General features: G+C 41.3%; 1 protein-coding gene across 4 annotated transcripts in view; it reads right to left on the reverse strand.

Moving 5' to 3' along the window:
• LOC140481586 (dedicator of cytokinesis protein 9-like) overlaps window positions 1–9,358 on the reverse strand; it is a 342,162-nt gene extending 332,804 nt beyond the window's left edge. For all 4 annotated transcript variants that reach the window (XM_072578032.1, XM_072578034.1, XM_072578030.1 and 1 more), the window contains exon 1: window positions 8,957–9,358. In XM_072578032.1, the coding sequence (XP_072434133.1) occupies window positions 8,957–9,076 (120 nt within the window). In that variant the 5' untranslated portion in view covers window positions 9,077–9,358. The remainder of the gene's footprint in view (window positions 1–8,956) is intronic.
• Between the last annotated feature and the right edge of the window lie 17,598 nt (window positions 9,359–26,956).

The raw sequence follows: 26,956 nt of genomic DNA on the forward strand, positions 1-26,956 counted from the left end.
GGATATAGAGCATCAATGAATGCCTTCTAAAACAGGATGTCCATTCATTGAATCTCACACAAACTGCAGCTATTACAAAAGCAATGTGAACAGAATCGGGTCAGCTTTCCTGTCAGTTGGCTTACAGGAGGTTCAGAGGGTTACCAAAAAGTATCCAGGAATTAGATTAGTCTGCTGGATACAGCAATGCACTAAAGCTCAGGAGCAAAATCCTTAGCTTTTTAAAAGAATTGCGTATGCTTTTTCAAACAACTTCTTTCAACACTTCTATTTAACTTCAGAGCTACTGGAGTTAAGGAAAAAGTGAGGCAGTTATAAGTAACATTTGAGACCTGCAACTAAAGCTGGAAATCAGGGATATTCTGGAGGAAATGCTCAGTGGGCTGGGCAGTGTAGAAGAATAGAAGTGGTTTTACTAATCCTGAGAGTATGTGACAAGGCGGACACCGAAGGGATGTTTCCCCTAATGGGGGAATCCAAAGCAGTTTTAAAATGAAGGGCTTCCCATTAAGACTGAGACGAGGAGTTTCTTTTCTCTCTCTCAGAGGGTTTTCAATCTTTGGAATTCTCCGTCCCAGACAGCAGCGGAATCTGAGTCCCCGACTATACTCAAGGCTGAGATCATGAAACCATTGATTGACAAGGCTGTCAAGGGTTATGGGAGGCAGATAAGAAAATGGAGTAAAGGCCACAGTCAGTTCGGCCATGATCTTATGGAATGGTGGAGGGGCCAAATGGCCAATTTTTGCATCTAACTTTTATGTTCTTGGGAACACAAAGGGTTAGCACTGTGGTCTCACTACTCAGGCCCAACACTAAACGATATTGACAGTTCACCCTGAAGTGTGACAAGAAATTACAGAGATTTATTTATTGTAACTTGAACAGTTACATGAAACCTGTCACATACATGATGCTGCTGGATCTGCTCCACACACTAATGCAGTCCATCCAAAACAAAACCACAACACGTTCATGAACTGCCTTCAGTGGATGTGCCTCATCAATTTAACAAGGGTATTAATAAGGTTAAATAGTAGAAGCACCCTGCTTCCTTCAGTTATTACTGAAAAGAGAAAAATGCTGTCAAAAGTGTTTGCATCTTGCAGTCATCAGTATTGATGAAAGAATGCCAAATTTCAAAGGTGGCAAATACTTATAAATACGTGAGGAACAACAGTTCCCTGATGCATTCTCTATTTTACTCTTAACTGAGAGATGACTTGCTGATCAATTAGCACCTTTTTCTCATGCAATATGAATTGTTGCTCCCTTTGAAATTTGGCATTCTTGAAACTGCCCTGATGAGTGCAAGAAGAAAAGCCTTAATAGCTTACTCCTTTTTCTCAGAAATTCTTTCCTATCAAGTGACTATTCCTCTTAATTTCTGTACACGCTTCATGATCACTGGGTCATTCAATGCTACATATACCAAATACCATGCTTTGTATATGGAAATTCAAGTTAACAATTATCAATAATTTGGAGTTGCTAAAGTGCATGTTTTTTTGAAAGAAGCTACTTTGCTTTTATAACATCGTGCTGCCCCAAAGATATTTCAATCAATGAAATTCTTCAGAAGTGTTGTAATCTTTGCAATTTAGGGAATGCAGTTGCCAATGTGCATATAGCAAACTCCTACAGACAGCAACAAAATAATATCCAGATTGGGGTGGCATTGTGTCACTGGTTAGCACTGCTGCCTCACAGCGCCAGGGACCCAGACTTGATCCCATTCTAAGGCGACTGTCTGTGTGGAGTTTGCACATTCTCCTCATGTGTGCATGGGTCTCCTCCACAGTCCAAAGATGTGCAGATTAGGTGGATTGGCCAAGCGAAATTGCCCCATAGTGTCCAGGGATGGCTAGGTGGCTAATTTGTGGGAAATACAGGGTTACAGGGATAAGGTAGACAGGTGGGATGCTCTTTGGAGGTTCGGTGTAGACTTGATGGACCAAATAGCCTGCTTCTACTGTGAAGGGATTGTTTTGGGGAAGTTGGCTAAAGAAATAAATATTGATCAGGACATTGAGGGCAGAAATCCTTTTCTGTCTTCAATAGTTTACGCATTTAGATCCTGAGAGGGCATTTCAGTTTAATATCTCATCCAAAATAGTATGGCACTCTCCCAGTAATACCCTGTGTACACAGGGCTGCATCGAGAACAAAGCTAAAATATTTACACCTATTAGAATCAGTTAACCATGTGGCAAAAGGTTTTAATCATCTCCAAAATTGAAGAAACAACAGTAACGGATCGAGAACGATTCTTTATGACAAATTGTCAAAAAAGGCCTTAAAAGATTGCCAATTGTTAACCTTTAATATGTTTCATGCAGCTTATGCAAAGCCTTGGTAAGATTCCCCAGCGCTGTTCTGTCATTGCTGTTGTAACCTCAGTCACTTTTAATACTATCAGCATGCATTTTCCCATCTTTAGTTTAAAATTGCACCAGCAATAAGTTCAGGGAGAAAATAAAGCATTTTTTATTACCTGAGTCAGTGTCTTCTGAAAAACTGATTATAGCATGTCCATCCCCTCAAATAAGTGATAGTATTGATTGCTAATAGACAATAGACAATAGACAACTTTGAAAGAAACAACTTCAAAGGCAAGCACTGGTTTTTTTTAAGATTACTTACAGTGTGGAAACAGGCCCTTCAGCCCAACAAGTCCACACCGACCCTCCGAAGAGCAACCCACTTAAACCCAATCCCCTACATCTACCCCTTCACCCAACACTATGGGAAATTTTAGCATGGCCAATTCACCTAACCTGCACATTTTTTGGACTGTTGTCTTTGCTCAAAAGACTTCAGAAGTGACTCAATTAAAAATTTTGAAAGTAGAGTTGATTTTTGTTAGCCAAATCTTACTCAACCATAGGGTTGTTCTCCCATTAGACAGAAGTGACTGGTGGTGATTAAACCTGAGGGCCACCATACCTCAGGCAAGGGAGAGGTTGAGAAGCAGAGTCCTACAGAGCAACTTCAGCTGGTGATGGGAGTTGAACCTCGGCTGTTAGCTTCATACTGATTTGCAAACCATCCATCCAGGAAAAAGTGAGGACTGCAGATGCTGGAGATCAGAGTCGAGAATGTTTTGCTGGGAAAGCACAGCAGGTCAGGCAGCATCCAAGGAGCAGGAGAGTCGACTTTTCAGACATAAGCCCTTACTCAGGAATTCATCAGAAAAAAAAACATCCAGCCAACTGAGCTAAAGTAACCCCTGTCAAGAAAATTGAGGGTTCTGGAACAAATGTGGGGCAATGTTGTTAATGTATATATCAGCAACAGTCTCACAGAATGATGAAGCAGGTTTAAGGAACTGGAGAACCTCTCCTTGGCCCTAATTACCTAAGGCTGTATTTTAGGCTGAGTTTTGATCGGTTTTCAAAGCACTTGATCATTTTCTTCAGCTACCAAATTCTATATTTTGATTCATTTTCTTTCGAGCCATTAGAACCTGCAATTAAAAGGGTGAGAGTTTTTGTAATCTCTGCCATCAGGTGTCACCCAATTGAGTGTGAATTGCCTTTAAAAACATCCAGTGGTTTTATACTTATACAGAAGAATTAGTCATTTCACAAAGAATAAGAAACTGCTAGATATACTATAATGTGTAATTGCTGGTTAAACAACACTACATTCTCTTAATAAGTTTTCAATACTCTCTTGGTGGAGAATGAAAATAATTGTGGTGCATGTCTATTATTCATCCTTAAACGTTCTGTTACCCCTCAAGCTTTATAATTTGTAAGCCACAAACATTTTCAAACCCAAAAACAAATATAGATCAAAAGACCATTCATCCCATCCTACCATAGATGCATTTGCATTTATGGAGCACCTTTGACTAGGTTAAAAACATCGCAAGGTGCTACACATCATAAAATTCATTTCAATGACTATTATAGTTATCAATCTTAGTGCGTGTCTTTCCCTTACGTACTTGAAGGAGAAAATTAGGCAGGGCTATGATGAAAGGGCTAGGGGGAATGGGCCTAATTGCACAGTGCTTTCAGAGTGTAAAGGACAAAATAACCTTCACTCTATGCTGCACCATTCATTCTACATTTGTGTACATGTGAATTTGTGCTTACCATATTAGTTTGTAGGCCCTGGATTTGATTAATGATGCAGTATTTCCAAAGCAAAACATTTCTATTGAATTCATGTTTCCCATACTAGAGTTTATTTTAATCTAACATCAGTCAGAACACAAATTTATAAAGCTTTTGCATAAAGATTATAAAGCTTTCAATTGCATGTTTCCCCAAGCCTAATGAAATTGAAGGCCACAGATATTATGAAATGTCAGAAATAAAGCCCCAATTCTATACAAACACCTTTTAAACATGTTTGTGAGGTGATTGTCTGGTAACCTCTCCAGGTGTCTAGAAATATTCTACCTAGTATGGGCTTGTTGGGGCAGGCACCAAAATCGACATGATAATGTTCACATTGAATGCAATAAAATTGTTAAGTATCCAGTGAGAATTCACCAAATAATTTTCTGAAATCATCAACAACACAGGGACAGGCAAAGACCATTTGGCCATATATCAAAGGAATAGGCCATCTGGCCTATTGCATGTCTGCAATTCTTGAAGCAAACTATGCAATTCGGTCCACCATCCACTCTTTCCTTATACACCTGTAAACTTCCTTTCAAGTGTTCATCCAAGTTTTTGAATCTGCTTCCCACAGATCAGATCAGATTGCAGACAGGGCAGTCCAGATCACAGCAGCTTGCTGCAGTCTTTTGTGCTTACCTCACAGCAATATGACGAGAGCATCATAACCGGACACTTGCTCATCCTGCAACCTCCCCCACTTCACCACCTCTTCAAACCATGTAACTTTTGACAGAGGTTAAATTTTAAAAAAGGATAAATAAGGGAACTAAGACATAGAAAGATTCCTCTCCAACGCCCTCTCATAAAATTAAAACTAGCCCTGAAGAATCCAGTGTTATCCCTAATAATTTAACTTTTGAAATGATCTCTGCCCCAGAAAAGAACCTGACCAGATTCTTCTTTAAGGCAGAAGCTTAACAGCAGCCATATCAGTCCATAACATATTCCAGAGGCTCTCTATACGTGAAATCTATCAAAATACCCTCTAGCAAATACTGAGCAACTGAATATCTCTTCTAATCTACAATGACAAAACTGCCAATTCAAAATGAGCAGGACATTACTGAATCATTGCTTCAGGAAATATACTCCAAATAGGTAGCACAAAAACCCATTATTATTTAAAAACACTGGGGAACACATTTATAATTACGTAATTATATATCATGGTCAACAGAATAAGGGATTGTAGCAAACTTAAGATATAATTCATATTCCTTCCCAATATCACTTGCAATTCTGTTACCTCAATTCTGCTTTCTATATTTGTGTATAAATTTGAACACATTACTGGAGCAGTTGCCTCTCTGCTTATTTTGATTTGCCAGATTTGTAATTGTTTTGAATTCAGAGTAGAAACTAACACAATTACTGGCTATGTACTTGGGAATATTTTGTCTAATAAATCAGGGTGTTGTACAATAAACATTTCATTATTTCCAAAATGTTAACATTCATGTTTAATCCAAATTTAAAACATAGTAGACAGGCATGAGTCAGTTCACATAGAAGCACTGCAAACAATTACTTTTACTTTCCACAGACAAATAAGGCCACAATATTGCCAGTTAATTGTGTGCAGATTCCCAAATTCAAAATATTCTCTCGAAAGGAAAAGTTTTTTTCCCAGTACTGGGAGGATTAAGAACTAGTGGGCACAGATTTTAAATCGCAAAAGAACCAGAGGGTGAGATAATGAGAATTCATTTCATGCAGCAAGTTATGATTTAGAACAAATCACCTGAAAGGACAGTGTAAACAGATTCAAAAGTAAGTCAAAGTGGAATTGGTAAATAATTGAAAACATAAAATTGCCAGCCTTTAAGGAAAGTGCAGAGGACCTGAAGCTCACTAAACATTTCATCCAAACAGCTGGAACAGAAATAATGGGTTAACTGTCTCTCTTTTGTGCTGGACTATTTTCAAAGCAATTTGATTATTAATTATAAACAATTAGGAGTAAATGAAATCAGAGGAATAGGCCATAAACCTCTCTCGCCTGTTCTGTCATTCCATAAGGTCATGTCCAATCTTTTACCACTTTATTCCCATATCCCTTAGTGTGTAAGCAAAGTCTCTCAGTCTGTCTTGAATATGTTGATTGATTGACATCCATAAGTCTCCGTGGTTGAGAAATCTCTCTCTTAAATAGCTGATCCTTTAACTTGGAGCAATAACTACACTCTAGCTTCTCCAGTCAGAGAGGACCAGCCTCTCAGCATCAATTCCATCAAGCCTTCTCAGTGTTCAAGACATTTCCTAATCAACTTGCTCAGAAATGTTACTACAGACTGCTGGAGCAGGTAGAACTTGAAACCAGGCCTCCAGGCCCAAAAGCATGGACACTACCATTGTGCCACAAGACACACCTTCTCAGTACTTCTTTAAATTCTAATTAAGTTACCTCTCATTCTTCCAAACTCCAGAACTATGTTCCTTTCCACTCAATCCCTCCTCATTGAATAACCTGGTATAGCAGTAAAATGTTCACAGAGAAGCTAAGAGAATGTTATTCTGATATTCAAATGTAACTTAAATCATACTTAGTTATCTACTAACACTAAATCACATAATAATTTTGTGTGTGATAACTGATCTATAATCAACTCTGTGGTTTAATATCTCAAGTAGTAACTTAAAATGTCAGTTCAAATAAATTCTGAAATATTCTGTCTGGTAGCAATCATTTATGTTTATTGTCTATATGTTAAATAAAACTTTTAGATGGTGAAATGACAGCATCTCGAAACTCTCCAACTCTCTCTTCTATTACAGGCTATTTTAACCTTTTTGACAAAGTCAATTTCTGCTACTGTGGCATTGCGTCAAATGTTGTCTGATAAGGTAATAATTTCCATGGACTTAGCAAAGCACAGGCTGCTCTCTCAGTCGAGAGATGACCGGAGGTGGTTTTAACCGAGTATTATCGCCTGTCAGGCAAGAGGAAATGTTGTGAAGGAATGTCCTTCATGGTAAACTCAACTAATACAGGAACTGAACCCACACTGTTGTTATCTCTTTGCATTACATTCCTGATGAAGGGCTTATGCCCGAAACACTGACTCTCCTGCTCCTTGGATGCTGCCTGACCTGCTGTGCTTTTCCAGCGCCACCCTTTTGGACTCATTACAACCCAACTATTCAGCAAACTGAGTTAACCAACTCCCTTCATCCAGTAACCCTTCTTTGAAGTACTGTGATGTTTTTCAATACTAAAAGAGGCTTCACAAAAGCAAATTATTGTACATAGTGGATAGTCATACTGAAAATAAGCATTGGTAGAACTTTAGAAAATTAGTTCACGCATAAATACTAAATAGTTGCCAAAACTACTCCAAAGCATACAGCTTTCCAATACAAGTAACAATAAAAGGTATTTAGGACACCTTGCTTAAGTTTTGTCAGTACAATAACTTACATCAATACTGAAGCTCAACATCAAATCAAGGAAATGTTGGATTAGATTCCCTACAGCCCAACCAGTCCACACTGACCCTCCAAAGAGTAACCCACCCAGACCCATTTCACTCTGACTAATGCAGCTAATACTACGGGCAATTTAGCATGGCCAATTCACCCGACCTGCACATCTTTGGACTGTGGGAGGAAACGAGAGCACCCGGAGGAAACCCACACAGACAACGTGCAAACTCCACACGGACAGCCACCCAAGGCTGGAATCAAACCTGGGACCCTGGTGCTGTCAGGCAGCAGTGCTAACCACTGAGCCACCGTGCCACCCATTGGGCATCACAAGCAGAAAATTAGGAAACACTTTGCTTACAAGATGGCCGCACAAAACAAAACAGGCTTATCAGCATCTCCACCGTAAAAAATATTTTTATGCAAAGAGTTTTGACAACTTGGAATGTGTAGTCTGAGAAGGCAGTGGAAGCAAATACAACAGCAACTTTCTGAAGGGATTGTATACTACCTGAAAGTGAGAAAGTTGCAGGGATTTGGCCTAATTAGTCAGCTCTTTCAAAGAGTCAGCACAGGCATGATAGACCTAATGGCCTCCTTTGGTGGATTTTTATTCTTGCTGATATATATATACATAACACAACTGCAAAATAGGGGAAGAGAGGTGTCATATTCATTTTTAACATTTGTTTAAGCCAGTTAAGCAACTGATGATAATTGCAAATCTCAAAAGCTATTCCAATAGCATGGTGAAAACAGTGAAAAGTTAAGGCAATCCCAAATAAAGTAATTCACCTTTTGAGAACACAGACATGCATTCTTCAAATATACAATGTACATGAAATATATGCAATTAAGGAAATGCATGAAAAATACAAAATATTTCTGTAACTCCTCTTCTGCTTGTGTATGAATCTGTCATATGCCTGGAGGTGATTGTAAGCATACTGCCTGGGTATGTTTGCAAATAAGTAGCAAATAAGTTATTTGCTACTGTGAATTTTTTTTACTGGAATGTGGAATTTAACTAATAGACATTTGTGATATATATGCCAAATAAACATGAATACAATATATATATATAAATGCACACACACATATATAGCTGTGTACACATATTGGCAAACACAGCTACACTGACAGAATCAGAATCATCCCAACACAGAGACAGTGACACTTGTTTGCTGCCTCCCTCCTGTACAGGAGTGGGATTTGTAAAAGCCATCCATCCCTCCCCGGGACTCTGCATCTCTGCCAGCTCCGCGGTTGGTACTGAGTGTTAGCCAGGCCCCAAGCGGTGACAATGAGATGGAAAGAGAAAGGAATGAACGAGAGAGAGAGAGGGGGGGCGGCTCTCCGGTCGCTGCAGCGAAGGGCAGGCGGAGCTGACTCACCACAAAGACCGAGGTCCGAACCACCTCGGAGACGCTCTGCCGGAGCTCAGCTGCGGTGCCAGGTTTGCTCAGAGCCCGAGTGAACCTCCGTGTTTCCTGAGCCATGGGCTCTCCTAACATAACCCCGGAGGGTCAGGCTCGGCCTCCAGACTTTCCACCTTCTCCTCGCAGCTTCCTGAACACCTCCAGCAAGACTCACATCCTCCTCGACCCAATTCCTGTTCCCTCTCGGTCAGTATTCCTGCGTCTGCTCTCCAGCCCCTTTCTCTTCAGCCTTGGAAGGTGCTCAATCAGGCGGTAGGACTGGGGCTGCTTAAATCTTACAAGAAAGGACAAAAATGATCACTCCCGGTGTGACTTGTGCAATCTACCCTCCTGTAGCAGAGGAGAAAGCTTGTACTGCGTAATCTCTACTGCCCTCTCTCTCCCCATCAACTGTCTACACCCCAGGTAGACAGAAAATAACAATGGGATTGTCTCTGAGCAAATCAGTTCTCTTCTAAGTTATGCAGAGCAAAAAGATCATTGAAACTTCTTCAAAAGCAAAACCCCAAACCATCTTTCTGGATTCGAACTGAATCCTGCTGCAGCTGTCTGTTTTGATTGATTGTTTCCAGCAGATGATACTGTGGTTTCATTTCAAAGAAATCCATATTTACATTTCATTGGATTCCACATCACTTCAGTGCCTGAGCCAACTCTATAAAGGAGGCATATGATTAATTCCATGATCACAAATCTCTCTTCCTTCCCCCCACACTTACCCCAGAGCTTTTGTAAAATTTACTCCTTCAGTTTATGTCCTTTTGAAAGTTACAATTGCATCTGTGCTCCTCCCTACCCCGGTCCCAAAGCCAATAGGCCCAAACCACTTCCTAGCTCACTGGTGAATCACCTTAGATCTTAACCCTCCTGCAGTAAAAGTATTCTCAACATTTATTCCATTACGATCCTTCATGACTGAAACTCCTCTGTTAAATTTCATCTTAACCTCTCCTCCAAGAGGAACAATATCAGTATCTCTAGCCAATCAATATTACTGAAGTGATTCTCCTGCTCCTCGGATGCTGCCTGATCTGCTGTGCTTTTCCAGCGCCACACTCTTGGCTCTAATCTCCAGCATCTGCAGTATTCTACTTTGCCCATTACTGAAGTGCATCATTCCTGGTACCATTCTGGTCAATCTCTGCACCTTCTCCAATACCTTGGCATTCTTCCTAAAGTGCGATGCTCAGGACTGAACCCGATAAATCTAGCTGAGGCTGATTCACAAAAGTTGATGTAATATCCTGGTTTTTACTCGCTCTGTTTCGCTATTTATGAAGTTAAGGAAGTCACATACTTGTAAGCAACTTTATACAGATCTGATTAATTCTGTTTCTGTAGAAGATGCTTACAAACAATGTGAATTATGTTGAAGTGCAGTGATTGCTATCTTTTTTGCGCAGTTATTTTAGACACAGCAAGATCCAAAAAAATGAGCAAAATGAGGAATGGCCTGATTATTCTGAGAGAATGTTGATAAGATGAATTCATTGCTGTTCTTCAGTAAGTGGCACAGGATGTTTAACAATCATCTGGGCTGCCATGATATGCAGACAGAATATTAATTTATTGTCACATCTGGTAAACAGACCCTTTGACAAAGCAGTCCTCACCATTGCACCAAATCATCAGTTTTGGAATATCTGTTCAAGTCTGTTCAAACAACTCAAAGACACACTAAAAAAGATTGATCCAAATTTGGAAGGTGCAGATTCAGTGCTTGACCTGGAGTGAATTAGAGACCAAATGCTGTAATATCCTTCATCATCTATACATGTTCTATGGCATTTTTTAAAAAATGCAAATATTTATTCAACTCATTTTGTAAATCTCAGGATATTCCAAAGTATCTTATAGCCAATTAACTTCATCTAAAGTGCATTCATGATGGTAATGTCAGAAACTGGTCGTCACAGGAAACTGCCAAAAACAGCAAGATGATCATAGCTAGATATCTGTTATGGTGATCTGTTATGGTTCTTCTTTGTGAACGAGTAATAGGATAATTTACATTTGACTAAGAAGGAAGATACAGCCTTAAGATAATACTTCACCCAAAAAATGAAATGGCACCTCCAACAGTGCCATCTCCTAGCCCTACAATTGGAAAATCTGGATTGAGGCTTGACCTGAATACATTTATACTCAGAGATGAGAGTATTAGAAATAAGTAATTGAGTAATGGACTATGTCATGCAACAAAAAGGTGTGAAGGTTAACTTTAATTGAAGTCTACTTTGTTCTATGTCAGTGATCACAGCATTGGTTTTGAACATTTCTGGTACAATTCCAGCGCTGAATGAGTTGGACCAGCAGAAATCAAAATTAAGAGAAATCTGAACTTGCACAGCTAGTACATGAGTGAAAGCTGTTTTAATCCTGAGAATGCTGACATTTATATTCTTGTTAGGCTCCATCACAGTTTTAAGTATGCTCTGTCTCTAAATCAGAAATCTTTGAAATTAATGTTAGAAATGTGGAACTTACTACCATGGAGGGTAGTTTAGTGGACAATCGGGGCGCATTTAAAAGGCAACTAGATAGACACCCAAGGGACAAATTAATAGAATGATATGTTGATAAGGTGAGATGACACAAGATGGGAGCACAGATAATAGTATCATTCTGATGGGCAAAATGGTCTTTTCCTTCACTGAAAATTCCATGTAATCGTAAATCTCCATCAGTCTTTTAACTCTATGTTCCATGGGCTGTTTCTCTGTTAATAATATTCATCACCCACATGTCTGTATTTCCTTATTCAGATGCATTGATGTCATATGAAATCAATTAAACCAAGATGTCTAGTGGCATGCAGCTAGGTAATCAGATAATATTTCCAATTACCCTAATCACCCCCATCCATCCCAGTGCTAGTCTGAATCAGTGCACCTGAGATACACTCTCCCAGAATTAAAGGCAAATCCCATCAAACTATATAACCCAGGAACAACATCAACTCAGGTCCATACTGGGACAGGCGGTAGTGACAGTGGAAGAGACAGGAAACCTAAATAAAGATCCAGGATTATCAAATCCATTGGATTTGTGGACTGGTTCTGTTGGAGATAGACCTGTCAAGACTTATAGAGTCACAGAGTCATAGAGATGTACGGCATGGAAACAGACCCTTCGATCCAACCCATCCATGCTGACCAGATATCCCAACCCAATCTAGCCCCACCTGCCAGCACCTGGCCCATATCCCTCCAAACCCTTCCTATTCATATACCCATCCAAATGCCTTTTAAATATTGCAATTGTACCAGCCTCCACCACTTCCTCTGGCAGCTCATTCCATACACTTACCACCCTCTGTGTGAAAATGTTGCCCCTCAGGTCCCTTTTATATCTTTCCCCTCTCACTCTAAACCTATGCCCTCTAGTTCTGGACTCCCCCACCCCAGGGAACAGACTTTGTCTACTTATCCTATCCATGCCCCTTATAATTTTGTAAACCTCTATAAAGTCACCCCTCAGCCTCTGATGCTCCAGGGAAAACAGCCCCAGCCTGTTCAGCCTCTCCCTATAGCTCAAATCCTCCAAACCTGGCAACATCCTTTTCTGAACTTTTTCAAGTTTCACAACATTTTCCGATAGTAAGGAGACCAGAAATGCATGTAATATTCCAACAGTGGCCTAACCAATGTCCTGTACAGCCGCAACATGACCTCCCAACTCCTGTACTCAATACTCTGACCAATAAAAGAAAGCATACAAAACGCCTTCTTCACTCTCCTCTCTACCTGCGACTCCATTGTCAAGGAGCTATGAACCTGCACTCCAGGTGTCTTTGTTCACCAACACTTTGTAGGACCTTACCATTAAGTGTATAAGTCCTGCTAAGATTTGCTTTCCCAAAATGCAGGACCTCTTCTGTCAATCTTTGAAATCTGATCAGCGCTCAAGTAAAGAGGGAAATGGGAATTCCATTCCTTGTGTATACACCAAGTCCATCTGATGAATTACCCCCTAACATAATTCTACATCTAAAATGGTTAATCTCTGGGGTCAAAATTTAACCCCAGTGTGGAACTTCAAACTAGCGTCTACAGGAAAACAACACATACGGACCAAATATTGAACTACAGAAACAATCATCCCAACATCCACAAACAAAGCTGCATCAGAATGTTATTTCAATGAGCCAACACAACCTGCAGCACAGAGATCTACGCAGAGGAAAATCACCTATACCATGTATTCAAAAAGAATGGTGCCCAATGAACACAGTCCGCCAATTTCTCAGGAACAAACTGAAACATGCAGACAAAACATGTCCAGAAACCCTAGCCACTCTCCCCTACATCAAAGACATCTCGGAAATGACTGCTAGACTACTCAGACCTCTTAGCATCATGTAGCCTACAAACCCACCAACACACTAAAATAGCAGCTAATGAACTTGAAAGGCCCTATACAGACAACAAGCAAAACTAATGCCATTTACAAAATACTGTACAAGGACTGTAACAAACACTACATTGGACAAACAGGCAGAAAACTAGCCACCAGGATACATGAACACCAACTAGCCACAAAAAGACATGACTCTCTCTCACTAGTATCCGTACATATGGATGAGCAAGGACAACACTTCGACTGGGACAACACATCCATCCTCGGACAAGCCAAACAAAGACATGCACGAGAATTCCTAGAAGCATGGCATTCCAATGAGACTCTATAAACAAACACATCGAGTTAGACCCCATCTACTAACTTCTGAGAAAAAGAACAGGAAGTGACCTCACCATAGGAAATGACATCACCAACCCAAAGAAACCCAAATATATAAATAGAAAACAGGACTTATGAGCAGTGCTTTGCCTGAGGTCCACTGAAGATGTTACATAGTAGGGTGACGAAATGTCTGGAAATGAACCTTCCAGCTCAGCAAGCAAAACTACACCCATATGGTTAGAAGCTCAAACCAACATTTGTCAAAGGTACGTTTAGCAAAGATACTCTCCAAGGTTCAATACTAGAGGTGACCAGCAATATTGGCCTAAGGAAATAGCTACTGCTGACTTGTAAATTTGTAATGGTGCCCCACATATATCTCACCTTCCCATTTTAGATCATTCTGGGTATAATAAGGATGACAGACATCATTCATGATTGGTCGTGTAATGTTTACATTGTTGCTGTTGTAGTAGTACAGTGCAGGACATATGATCATTGCACTGAATGAAATTCGTAATTTTTTTATCTTGCTGAACAGAACTAGCTTACTTTCCTCACATTAAAGTTAGGAGCAGGCTATTCAGGAGTGATGACATGAGGAAGTTGTTCATTATTCAAAGTTAGTGAAAGTATGGAACTACCTCCCACCTACACCCTCCCTAACCCAGGGAAGCTGGGAGCCACCTGACAATCTCTGAGCCAAGATTGATAGATCTTTTTCAGTTGGGTAAGAGGATGAATTACGGATATAAGGTGGGCAGATGGGTATAGGAAGCAGATCAACCTTGATCTAATTGACAGACAGGCTTGAAGGGCTTAATGGGTCCTTCCTGTTGCTATGTTGCATCTGTTTCACATTGTTACCATTTGTCACCAGGATGGCCACACAAACTGGGGCACTATCACTAGAACATTGAGTAGCTCATACAAAGGGACACTTGAAAAGTTTTACATAATTCTCATCTATTCTCTATGAAAGTCAAATAGGCAACTGTTGACATGTTACTATAACTGCACAATGAGGTAGACAACCCCCACCTGGCCTAAAGTGATTCAATTTCAACATTAATTCATGCAGTACAAGCGTAAAAGAGATTAGAGATTAGATTAAATTCCCTACAGTGTGGAAACAGGCCCTTCAGCCCAACTAGTCCACCCCCACACTCCGAAGAGTAACCCATCCAGACCCATTCCCCCTGAATGATGCACCTAATTCTGTGGGCAATTTACATGACCAATTCACCTGACCTGCACATCTTTGGACTGTGGGAGGAAACCAGAGCACTCGGAGGAAACCCACGCAGATACGAGGAGGATGTGCAAACTCCACACAGACAGTCGCTCTAGGCTGGAATTGAACCCGGGTCACTGGCACTGTGAGACAGCAGTGCTAACCACTGAGCCATCGTGCCACCCCTAAGTGTTTGCCTAATGCTTTCTTCCAGTGCATTGTTCACATCCTGTTCTGCTGTAATAGGGAAACAAAACTGTAGTACTTTAATGTTTGATCCCGGTGATACAAGTTTCTGCAGCCACCAAGGTATTACATCTTTTCCCTCAGTGTAAGTGTGGCACTTTGACTGCTGTGGACCTTTCAGCACTGACACATGCTGGGATAGGCCATTGTTCTAACTGCCTATCAGTTTGTAAAAATGGACAAAAAAAGACACTCATCTGTAAAGCATTTGCTCAACCATCTGACTTCTGAAAGCAAATTTGTAGCCAATGTTGTTTAGTAAGAAGCTAAAAGCCAGTTTGCAAGCGGTAAGATCCCGTAATGTGATTATCTGTCGATAATCTGATTATTTATGATATTAATTGGGGGATAAATATTAGACAGGAAGATATAAAAATCTCTGAGACAAAAGCAAAATACTGGAGATCCTAAAAATCTGAAATAGAAACATATGAAATTGCTGGAAATGCTCAGCAGATTGGGGTAGTGACTGCAGAGCAAGAAACAAATTTAACACCCCAGAGTAATGACCTCTTATCAGAACCTGTTCTGACAAAGATATCATTGACAGGGAACACTCCCCTGCTTTTCCTCAATGTATTGCAATATGACTGGAATGATTGTAACAAGGTCAGCCAGGTGAACCTCGTAGAATATGAGTTCCCTGGTCAGGGATGTTAACTTGGTCCAATCAAGGGGCCCTGGTTGACAGATGTAAACAGGAATGCCAGAGATTCTGTTCATTCTGAGAGACGACTCTGAGGGATCCAAACCAGTGTGAAGTACTATGCACATATAAATAAAGGATGACTTGGTCATGGGATATAGGCCTCTGTGGAATTATTTCGATGGCAACGAAAGGAAAGAATACAGTCCTGATGAAATACATTCACAACAGTTGTTTTGAGTTGGGGTAAGCATTTCTGGCCCCATTCCATTATTTGGGAATCTTGATTCATTCAATTCTGCTGTCAAAGATTGGGCCTGGTATGTGAAAAGAATGTAATTGTTTTTGGGCAAATGATATTGAGGCAGATGAAAAGCAACAAGTATTTCTCCTAATAGCTTGTGAGTCTGCAGCTTTTTCAGTTATTAGGAGCCTAAATTTTCCTGTGGCACATCAGATACTAAAACCTTTCAAGAGTTGACAGATTTACTTTAAGAATATTACGACCACAAGCCTCCTCTCATTCTGAGATGCTATTGGTTTTACTCAGCAGTTCAAGAACTAGGGGAATTTGCGTCAGAATTTTTGACAAGGTTAAGATGACTGCCAGAGGCATGTGACTGGGTTTAACCCTTAATGCTACGTGGGATTAATGATGTGACCATGCAAAAGTGCCTAGTAGCTGAAGCTCAACTGGACTTCAAACAGTCACTACAACTAACTTTATTGTTAGAAAATGTGGCAAGTGGACCATATGAGTTGCAGAGTATTCCAACGGAAATAGACACCCTCGCCAGTCCAACTAAGCTTGGGGAACACCACTTCAGTTAAGGCAATTGCATAGCCTCACTCTGGACATAGCCTGAACAGAGGGACTCTCGGTCAGCTCAGAGCTAAATCCCAAAACAAAGCCAAACTTCGGCCAAATGGTTAACGTTTTCTTCAGGATTCAGGCCAACAAGCCATAGTAGTTGGTTCAAGTACACACAATCGAGATTATAAGAGTCCGACCAGGCCTGAATTGTATAAGAGAACTCATAGGCCGGTATCCAGTAGAGTGCACATCCTGGAAAGTCCATCTACAGTTGGATTGGAACAGTTAAATTGCTGAGCAACATCCAAATTAGAACCAATCAAAATAATTGTTTGGTTAAATGGTCACCTGTTTCTAATGGAGCTTGTGCACTGGCATGGCTGTATTAATGATTGTGAAATCAGTCTTTAACAAAATTTGATCTGGACTCCAACCCTTAAATTTGCATAAGACCTCAGATCGACTGAGAACTTATACCAAGAAACCTTTACACATTAGGGGTTCAACTTTGGTTCCAGTCTCACGTGAAAAGCAGCTGGTTCAGTTACCACTAATTGGAGTAAAAGGTTCGGGCCCAGGATTGATCAGGCAATATTGAGAATGATTCACCTTGACTGGCTGAACATTTTCCGATTAGAAAATGGTTGTCCGAACTGAATACCTGGACATTTTTCAGGAAGGTCTAGGGACTATCAAAAGAGTCAAGACCACCTTCATGGTAACCAGGAAGCAATTCCACGATTCTGCAAGGCCCGCCCAGTGCCATTAGTTTCACAGGCAGAAATAGAGGCAAAAATCAGAAGGCTGGAAAGTGAAGGGATCATCAAACCGGCACAGTTTGTGGAATTGGCAGCATTCGATTGGGAATGCTGATGGCTCGGTTTGCCTTTGTGGGGACTTTAAACACATGGTAACCCATTTTTTTGCAGCTAGCTAAATACCCAATTGCTCACATAGAGGATTTATGTGATGGGAAGGCTATCCTTCACAAAGCTGGACATAAGCTCTGTGTACATGCAATTGCGACTAGATGAGGTGTCCCAGAAATATACTAAATTAATACCCATAAAGGTTTGTGCTGATATACTGCCATTTGGGCTACCATCAGCCTGTGCCATTTTCCAGCAAATGATGGAGAACATTTTATAAGATTTACCCCAAGTCATCATTTATATGAATGACATGCTAATAAAAGGGAAGACAATAAAGAGGACTTAGAGAACTTGGACATAGTCCTTAAGCATTTCTTCAAGATGAGCATATGCCTTGGAAGGGAAAAATATGTGTGCCAGGTACCCCAAGTGACCTACTCAGTCTACAGAGCCAACAAAACCAGATTACGCTCACTGGAAGATAAAGTGAAGGCAATCAGGATGTCCTGGCTGTCACATCTGCACCAGAGTTTAGGTCTGTCCTTGGATAGTGAATTACTATGGAAAGTCTATATGAAACCTAGCCTCCACCCTGGTGCTCTTACATTTGCTATTGAGAAAGGGTCAGCCTTGAAAATGGTCTTGTAATCACAATGTAGCCTTTAGCGAGGTGAAGAAGCAGTTATCATCATCTAAAGTGTTGGCAAACTACGATTCCAAGTGAGATCTGGTGCTGACATGTAATGCCTCCCCATATGGCATTGGGGTACTGTTGACTCACCGATGGCCCAATAGAGAGGAACATGGAAAGCATATGCTTCCCGGACTTTAGCTGATGCAGAGCGCAAATGCACCTATTTAGAGAAGGAAGGTTTAGTGGTTATTTTTGGTGTGAGAAAGTTCCACCAATTCCTTTGTGGATGTAAATTTGTAACAGTAATAGACCACAAGACCCTGCTAGGGCCACTCAGAGAGGACAAGGCCATGCCACCCATAGTTTCATTCAGCGGTCCATACAATTAGAAGCTGGAGCTCCATCTGGAAGGCCAAATCACAAATGTGAATGTCGTGAGCACTTCCCAATGGTAGATACACAGCCAGTAGTGCTGCCACTGGAAGAAACTGTTCTGGTTTTAAACAGTGGAACACCCTTCTGGTCACTGTTGACAATATCAGAGTGTAGACACAAAAAGAACCGGTCCTGGCAAAACTAAAATAGCTGATCGTGATGGGGGAAATAAAAGGCTTATCACAACCAGGATTGAAACCTTTCTGGACCCGATGAGACCAGATCACCGTCGAGGATGGCATATTATTATAAGCACCAAGAGTGAATGTCCCAAGTACAGGTTGCCACCAGATATTGGCTGAACTCCACCAGGGTCATCCAGGGGTCTCCAAAATTGAGATATTGCTGGTCAGGATTGGATGCAGACATAGCTGCGTTGGTGGGCAGTGCCCAGAGTGCCAACAAGGACAAAAATTACCGCCAGCAGCTCCCCCTCATTCTTGGGAATGGCTGGGTAAATTCTGGAGTCAGTTACACATCGACTATGCTGCCCTTTCATGAGCACAGTGTTCTTAGTCATTGTGGATGCTCACTCAAAGTGGCTGGACATGCATAAAGTTCATTCGTGAAACACAGAGACGATGATAGAAAGATTGTGAGCACCTTTTGCAATGCACAGGTCCCAGACATATTGGTCACAATGGACAATCATTTATCAGCAGTCATGATTTGGAGATGCCGGTGTTGGACTGGGGTGTACAAAGTTAAAAATCACACAACACCAGGTTATATTCCAACAGGTTTAATTGGAAGCACACTAGCTTTCGGAGTGCTGCTCCTTCATCAAGTGATAGTGGAGGACACAATTCTAAGACACAGAATTTAGAGCAAAAATTTACAGCGTGATGTAACTGAAATTATACATTGAAAAATACCCTGATTGTCTGTTGAGTCTTTCATCTGTTCGAATACCATGATAGTTTCACTTCTTTCATGTGTAAATCACAAAACCCTTTTTTTTTAAAAGTTGCATTCTCAGGTTAGCTGTAATAATGAGTGTTAGCTAGACAATATATTGAAGGTGTTGGCCCCCTGTGTTCTCTGTCTGTGCCATGATGTTTAGATTGATTCTAATCTGAAAAGTGAGATAACAGAGTCTGACATGAATTCATGCAGTTTTTGAGCAAAGTACAATGTAACTCTGCAAGTACAAATTCACCCCACAAAATATATGTGTGCATGTCGGTCTTTGTCTGTTTGTGTGCAGGGAATTCAAGTATTTTCTAAAGTGGAATGGCATTCGGCATATAAGGACAGCTCCATACCAACCAGCATGCAATGATCTGGTGGAAAGAGTAGTCCAAACTTTGAAGGCAGGCTTAAAGAAACAGCCTACAGCTTCACTAGAGACCAAACTGTCCTGGTTCCTATTTAATTATCAGACCACCCCTCATGCAATTACAGAGATAGCTGGAGCAGAGTTGCTATTGGAGAAAAGACTACGAATCAGGTTAAATCTGGTATTCATGGATCTGGAGGGAAGATAAAACTGCATCAGGAATGTCCATTCTGCCAGACAGAAGACTCCTCTTAGTTTATTTCATGGGTCAAAGGTTGGTGCCGAAACCACAGAAACGACCCTGAAAGGGTACGAGGTAGATTCAAAGCGAGGTCAGGCCCCATGACGTACAAAGTTCAGGTGTGTGAGGAGGTCCTGAACAAACACATGGACCACATGAAAGCTGCAAACCCGCATACTGGGCAGGTGCAAAAAATACCCAGCCCCTTAGAGCAGCTGGACAGGCTGTCAGAACCCATAGGATCCCCCCACGCCATCAAGTGTTGAAGAAACCCCAGAGTCTGAAATGGGCATTGCAGATGCTGCAGCTTCAAAGCCTTCACTGCCGGAAAAGATTGAATCTTTTCCAGGATGCTCCTGGCAGAAGAGGCAGGTTATGATGGTGGTACATGCTTCCCATGTCCAAAATTGATTAGGAGGAACTGTACCTGGTGTGAAAATGCCCCAGGGGGAGGCTACCAGAGAAGGAATAGGCCTAAGTCCCCAGACTTAGAGGAGGAGGGGTGTCCTGATTGGAACAAGGTCAGCCAAGTGGATCTCATGGGATATCAGTTCCCTGATTGGGACTGTTGATCTGGTATTAACAGATATAAACAGCAATGTCGGCTGTCCTAGAGGTGGTCGAAAGGTGTGTCAGGGCAGACCGAGAACTGGAAGGGACATGGGGTGGGCCGAGAGCTGGAAGGTGCTTAGGGGCAGGCTGCCTTAGAGTGGAAGGAAGGTGGGAGGGACAGGGACTTGCTGGGTCTGTATTGTATGCACTGTTTTTTGTGTAATTGGATTGTCTTTTTATGTACAAATGTCATTGTTGTTGTCTTTAATGTTTGAAGCTGGGATTTGAGGTTTGTCCTCATTTCCCTGTAAACTGGTTGAACGGTAGGGTTTGAGGGCCTGGCTTTGCTGCTCCTTTCCCTTGTAAAATTGCTGTCTCTTTGTATACAGCTGTAAATGTTAACTGTTTTTTTTTGTAAACTGTTTTGTAATTGTTTAATAAAATTTAAAAAACAGGAAAAAAGACAGCAATGTCAGAGATTGTGTTCACTCTGAGAGCTGGCTCTGATAAAGCTGGATCAGTGTCAAAGACTCACCACTTAAAATAAAGGGTGACTTGGTGACGGGATACCAGCCTCTGCAGAGTTAGACATTCACCTGACAGGATGGATATGGCCTCTGTTTAAAATCTTATTTGAACATCTGTATTTTTAACAATGCAGCACTTCCTCAATAGTGCACCGCAGGATCAGGCTGGGTTATTTTTGCTTTTGGTTAAGGTACAGAATGGGATTTGAACTCAGAATCAAAAGGACGAGTTCTCATACCTGAACCATAATTGTTAAGTTAGAATATCATGTAGCTAATTGTAACCGGATGGGACAATATACAATCTGGGTTTGCATCTATACCCAACCCCTCCACTACTGCTACAGTTTTACTCTCTCTATTAAAGTCAACGGATTGGGTTTAAAATTAGTGTCCTACCTGATCCCATGGATTCCCTAAAGGAGAGTTAGAATACAATTGCTTCCAGTGTGTCCCAGATATCTCAAAATATTCTAAAAGCTATTTAGTCCATGATGACCATTCCTCAACTGAATTAAAGGCCTGTGCTCCATGGGTCGAGGTTATTCACAGAGGTAAGACAAGATAAAAGAAAGAGGAACAAAGTTATTTTTATCAAATGTTTTTCTCATGGGATTTCTTATTCTTTTCTCAGAATTTTTAAGTGCTTTCTTTCTGCGTTATCTTCAGCACTTTCAAAAGTGGCATAGCAACCCAACTATTGGTGAATATTTCATTCTTTTATATCTCAACTTCAATGGTGCTCAATCAAAGAGTAACGTTCCTATTACAGGAATAAGGAACATTTCTGTAGCACCTTTGATAACTCCAGGATTACCTAACGTTCCTTATGACAAATGAGGTGCTTTTTAAAGTGTAGTCACTGGGTATTGTAGGAAATGAGACAGCCAATTTGCTTAAGTAATTTTGCATAAATAGGCATTTAATAATGTCCAGAGAGTTAGTTTTGATTTTTGTGTTGTTGGCTGAGGAGTAAACATTGACCAAGAAGAACAGCTTATCATTCCATACCTCTATAACAGCCCTGCTCTTCAGACCACCTGAGAGAGACAGCTGGGACCTCAGTTCTACCTGAAAGAAAGCACTTCTGGTAGTGCAGCACTCCCTCAGTACTTTACTATTAGTCTCCTTTTTCTGCTTAAGTTTCAGGGATTGGAGCTTCAACCCACTGCCTTCTATTCAGAATGCGATCCATTGAGCCACAAGTGACAACCCGGGAAGTAATTTTTTAACTGTGAGGTTATTTCTGTGCATGTTATATAGAAATTTGCCAGTATTCAATCTCCACTTTTAAGTCTTAATTGGACACATTCAAAATACAGACATGGACATGTTGGAGAATGCTTACAGAACACCTCATCGACCTCCCTGATCATTACCTCAGGTTAAACCGGACCGGTTGCAACTTGAGCTGACCTTCTGACCCCAGAATCTCTCTATCACAAAGACTCTCTTCTTACTCATTCAAAACATCACCAAGTTTCACTCTAGTCACAACCGCTGCTGACATTCTCAGCTGTGCTATTCATTACTCCATTACATTACCTATTTCCTTATTGTGTGTATAATGTTTTTATGATCCATCCTCTGTCCTTAGTCAAACTCAACTTCTCAACCTCTTCTTGTGGTGGACATGGCTCAGCCAGTAGCATATTTCCCTCTAAATCACAAGCTTATGGTTTCAAGTCCCACTCCATTCTTGGTCACAAAATATCTAGGCTGATGCTTTAGCAAAACAGAAGCACCTTAGTGCAGTACAGTACTGGAGATGGTAAAGAGGAGATTTACCAGGATGTTGCCTGGGCTGGAGAGTTTTAGTTCTGAAGAGAGATTGGGCACACTGGGTTTGTTTTCCTTGGAGCAGAGGAAACGAGGGAGGAGAAGTGGTATGACATGATGATAAGGAGCACAGACAAGAAGGAAGTTTTCCCCTTGTTGGAGGGAATCAATGACTGGGTGCATAGATTTAAGATTAGGGGCGGGAGGTTTAATGGGATGCGAGGAAACGTTTTTCCACCCAAAGAGTGATGGGAATTTGGAACTCACTGCCTGTAAGGGTGGTAGAGGCAGAAATTCTCAAAGCATTGAAGAAGGATTTAGATGTGCACGTGTGATGACAAATGTTCGAAATTGGGATTAGAATAGCTGGTGGCTGTTTTTGACCAGCACAGACTTATTGGGTTAAAGGGCCTTTCTCTGTGCTGTAGATCTCTGTGACGCTACTGAGGAAGTTCTTCATTGTCATAGATTCTGTGTTTCACATGATTTGTTAATCTAGGGCACATGCCTGCTCAAATGGATCCATTAGATTACACGGCACTATTCCAAAAAGGAGTGAGGATGTTTTACCTGGTTCCTGGCCAGTATTTATTCATCACCAAATGTCATAAAACAGCCCCTTGACCAGCAAAGGAAAGAGAATTGGAGACAGTATTCTGTCCAAACCACAAGCCACCAATAGTTGGAACCCAGGCATCAGAATATAACATAGGTGCCAGTGCATTAGGGAGAAGGGAATCGAAGGTTTGATTGCAAGGTGGGAGTATGCTGATGTGGAGGATAACACCAACAGGAGCCTATTGGGATGAATAGCCTGTTTGTACGCTGTAAAGCTGTATAAGAATGTGCCTACTCTGGTTTGGTATTCGTGGGCAAAATAATTGATTTTGTGCTTGTTTTTCTGTTAAAACCTCAGCAAAAATACATATTAAAATATATCTAAAATGGATTTATTGACAACAGTATTGATCAGGTAGTTAGAGAGAAATTATCTCCGCTGTTACATATGAATGAGAAGGAGGAGTAGGTCATACAATACTTCAAAGCTGCTCTGTTATTTGACAAGATCACGGATGATCTAATTGTGACCTCTACTTTCCTGTGTACCCTCGATACACTTTGATTCCCTTGCCGAGTGAGAATCTGTCCAACTCAGCCTTAAAAATATTCAGTGACTCTACCTCCGCTGCTCACTGAGAAAGAATAAATGGAGAGAGTTCAAATGGAGAAGGAGGCATAACTAGAGCCAGGCCATTCAAGGATAATGCCAGGGAGTGATTTTTCATACAATGAGTAATTGAAATGGGGAACTCACCTCCAAAGTGTCATTGATGAAATAACTCCACAGAGGCAGGTATCCTGTCCCCAAGTCACCTTTTACTTACACGTGGAGAGGCCTTGGCATTGAACCAGCTTCTTCAGAGCCACTTACAGTCATAGAGTCATAGAGATGTACAGCATGGAAACACATCCTTTGGTCCACCTCATCCATGCCAACCAGATATTCGATCCCAATCTAGTCCCACCTGCCAGCACCCGTCCCATATCCCTCCAAACCTTTCTATTCATACACCCATCCAGATGACTTTTAAATGTTGCAATTATACTAGCCTCCACCACTTCTGCTGGCAGCTCATTCCATACAAGTAACACCCTCTGTGTGAAAATGTTGCCCTTTAGGTCTCTTTTATATTTTTGCCCTCTCACCCTAAACCTATGCCCTCTTGGTCTGGACTCCCCCACCCCAGGGAAGAGACTTTGTCCGTTTATCCTATCCATGCCCCTCATGATTTTCTCAACCTCAAGGATCACCCCTCAGCCTCCGATGCTCCAAGGAAAACAGCCCCAGCCTGATAAGCCTCTCCCTAGAGCTCAAAACCTCCAACCCTGGCAACATCTTTGTCAATCTTTTCTGAACTCTTTCAAGTTTCATAACATCCGTCCGATAGGAAGGAGACCAGAATTGCACGCAATATTCCAAAAGTGGCCTAACCAATGACCTGTACAGCTGCAACATGACCTCCCAACTCCTATACTCAATACTCTGACCAATAAAGGAAAGCATACCAAATGCCTTCTTCACTATCCTACCTACCTGCGACTCTACTTTCAAGGAGCTATGAACCTGCACTCCAAGGTCTCTTTGTTCAGCAACACTCCCTAGGACCTTACCATTAAGTGTATGAGTCCTGCTAAGATTTGCTTTCCCAAAATGCAGCACCTCACATTTATGTGAACTAAACTCCATCTGCCACTTCTCAGCCCATTGTCCCATCTGATCAAGATCCTGTTGTAATCTGAGGTAACCTTCTTCGCTGTCCACTACACCTCCAATTTTAGTGTCATCTGCAAACTTACTAAGTATACCTCTTATGCTCACATCCAAATCATTTATATAAATGACAAAAAGTAGTGGACCCAGCACCGATCCTTATGGCACTTCACTGGTCACAAGCCTCCAGTCTGAAAAACAACTCTACACCACCTCTGTCTTCTACCTTTGAGCCAGTTCTGTATCCAAATGGCTAGTTCTCCCTGTATTCCATGAGATCTAACCTTGCTAATCAGCCTCCCATAGGGAACCTTGCTGAACACCTTACTGAAGTCCATATAGATCATGTCCACTACTCTGCTCTAATCAATCCTCTTTGTTACTTCTTCAAAAAACTCAATTAAGTTTGTGAGACATGATTTCCCACACACAAAACCATGTTGACTATCCCTAATCAGGCCTTGCCTTTCCAAATACATGTACATCCTGTCCCTCAGGATTCCCTCCAACAACCTGCCCACCACTGACATCAAGCTCACTGGATTAGTGGTGCTGGAAGAGCACAGCAGTTCAGGCAGCATCCAACGAGCAGCGGTCTATAGTTCCCTGGCTTGTCCTTACCACAGGATTTCTGACATTCCTGTTGTTATCTGTCTGACCAGATTAAAACCCCCAATCAGAAAACTCATATTCGCTGAGGTCTACCTGGCTGACCTCATTATAATCACTACAGTTGAGGCTGGGATCAAACTGAAAATGTCAAAACTGAAACAAAAAACAGAGATTGCTGGGAAAACTCAGTTCTGAAGAAGAGTCACTGGACCCAAAATGTTAACAGTGCTTTCTTTCCACAGATGCTGTCAGACCTGCTGAGTTTTCCCAGCAATTTCTGTTTTTGTTTCTGATTTCCAGCGTCTGCATTTCTTTGATTTTAAATATTGAAACTGAGACTGATGGACTTTTTTGCTGCGGGAAGGTGTTATAGATTTTGGAACTAAGATGAGTAGATAACACTAAAATACAGAGCAGCAGTGAATTGATTTATACCTTAGGATTGAAGGGTCAAAGGGCCTCTTTGTGTTTGGATGGAGCCTTTATTAAAATTGTACGTGCGCTTTGCAGCTGCATATTCCCAACCGATAGTGGTGTGAGACTGGATTCCAGGCAGAACTTAGGAGGATAAGCCAACACAATAGACTCCTTATTAGATCTGTTGCAGCTGGGCTGGAACTATAATGGAGGAAGGAAGGACAGAATGGATGAGGGAATTGGCTGTCTAACAGGAGCGCTGTTCAAAATGAATACGTTTAGTTTTTAACATACATTCTCAAACTCCTAGGACGGTGTAATAAAATTGTAAGCTGTTGCTGAAATCATCAAAGATACCTTTTCAGGAAATCGTGAATGCACAACCTTTTTGCTCCCACAACCTAACACCTGGGGTCAAAAAGGGGCAACACAAACATACAAATGCCATCACATGCAAACCATAAGCAGCAGCAATGCCCACAGCCTGTGAATGAGTTATAAAAACTTGTTATAATGCCCGACTGCTCTGGCTTTGCAGAGGAGCGAAAGCCCTGTTATGAATCAATTATTGTGGCTTTGTACACCCCCACTAAAAGCATCATGTGCAATATTGAGTCAGCAAAAACAATTAGTTAAACAAAACAGCAACAGCAAGAATACAGCAAAACATCGATTTTCTTGTCACTGCATTAGGTTCATAACCCACATACTC

Source organism: Chiloscyllium punctatum, chromosome 9 (genome assembly GCF_047496795.1).
Source record: "Chiloscyllium punctatum isolate Juve2018m chromosome 9, sChiPun1.3, whole genome shotgun sequence".
Lineage (NCBI taxonomy): Eukaryota > Metazoa > Chordata > Chondrichthyes > Orectolobiformes > Hemiscylliidae > Chiloscyllium > Chiloscyllium punctatum.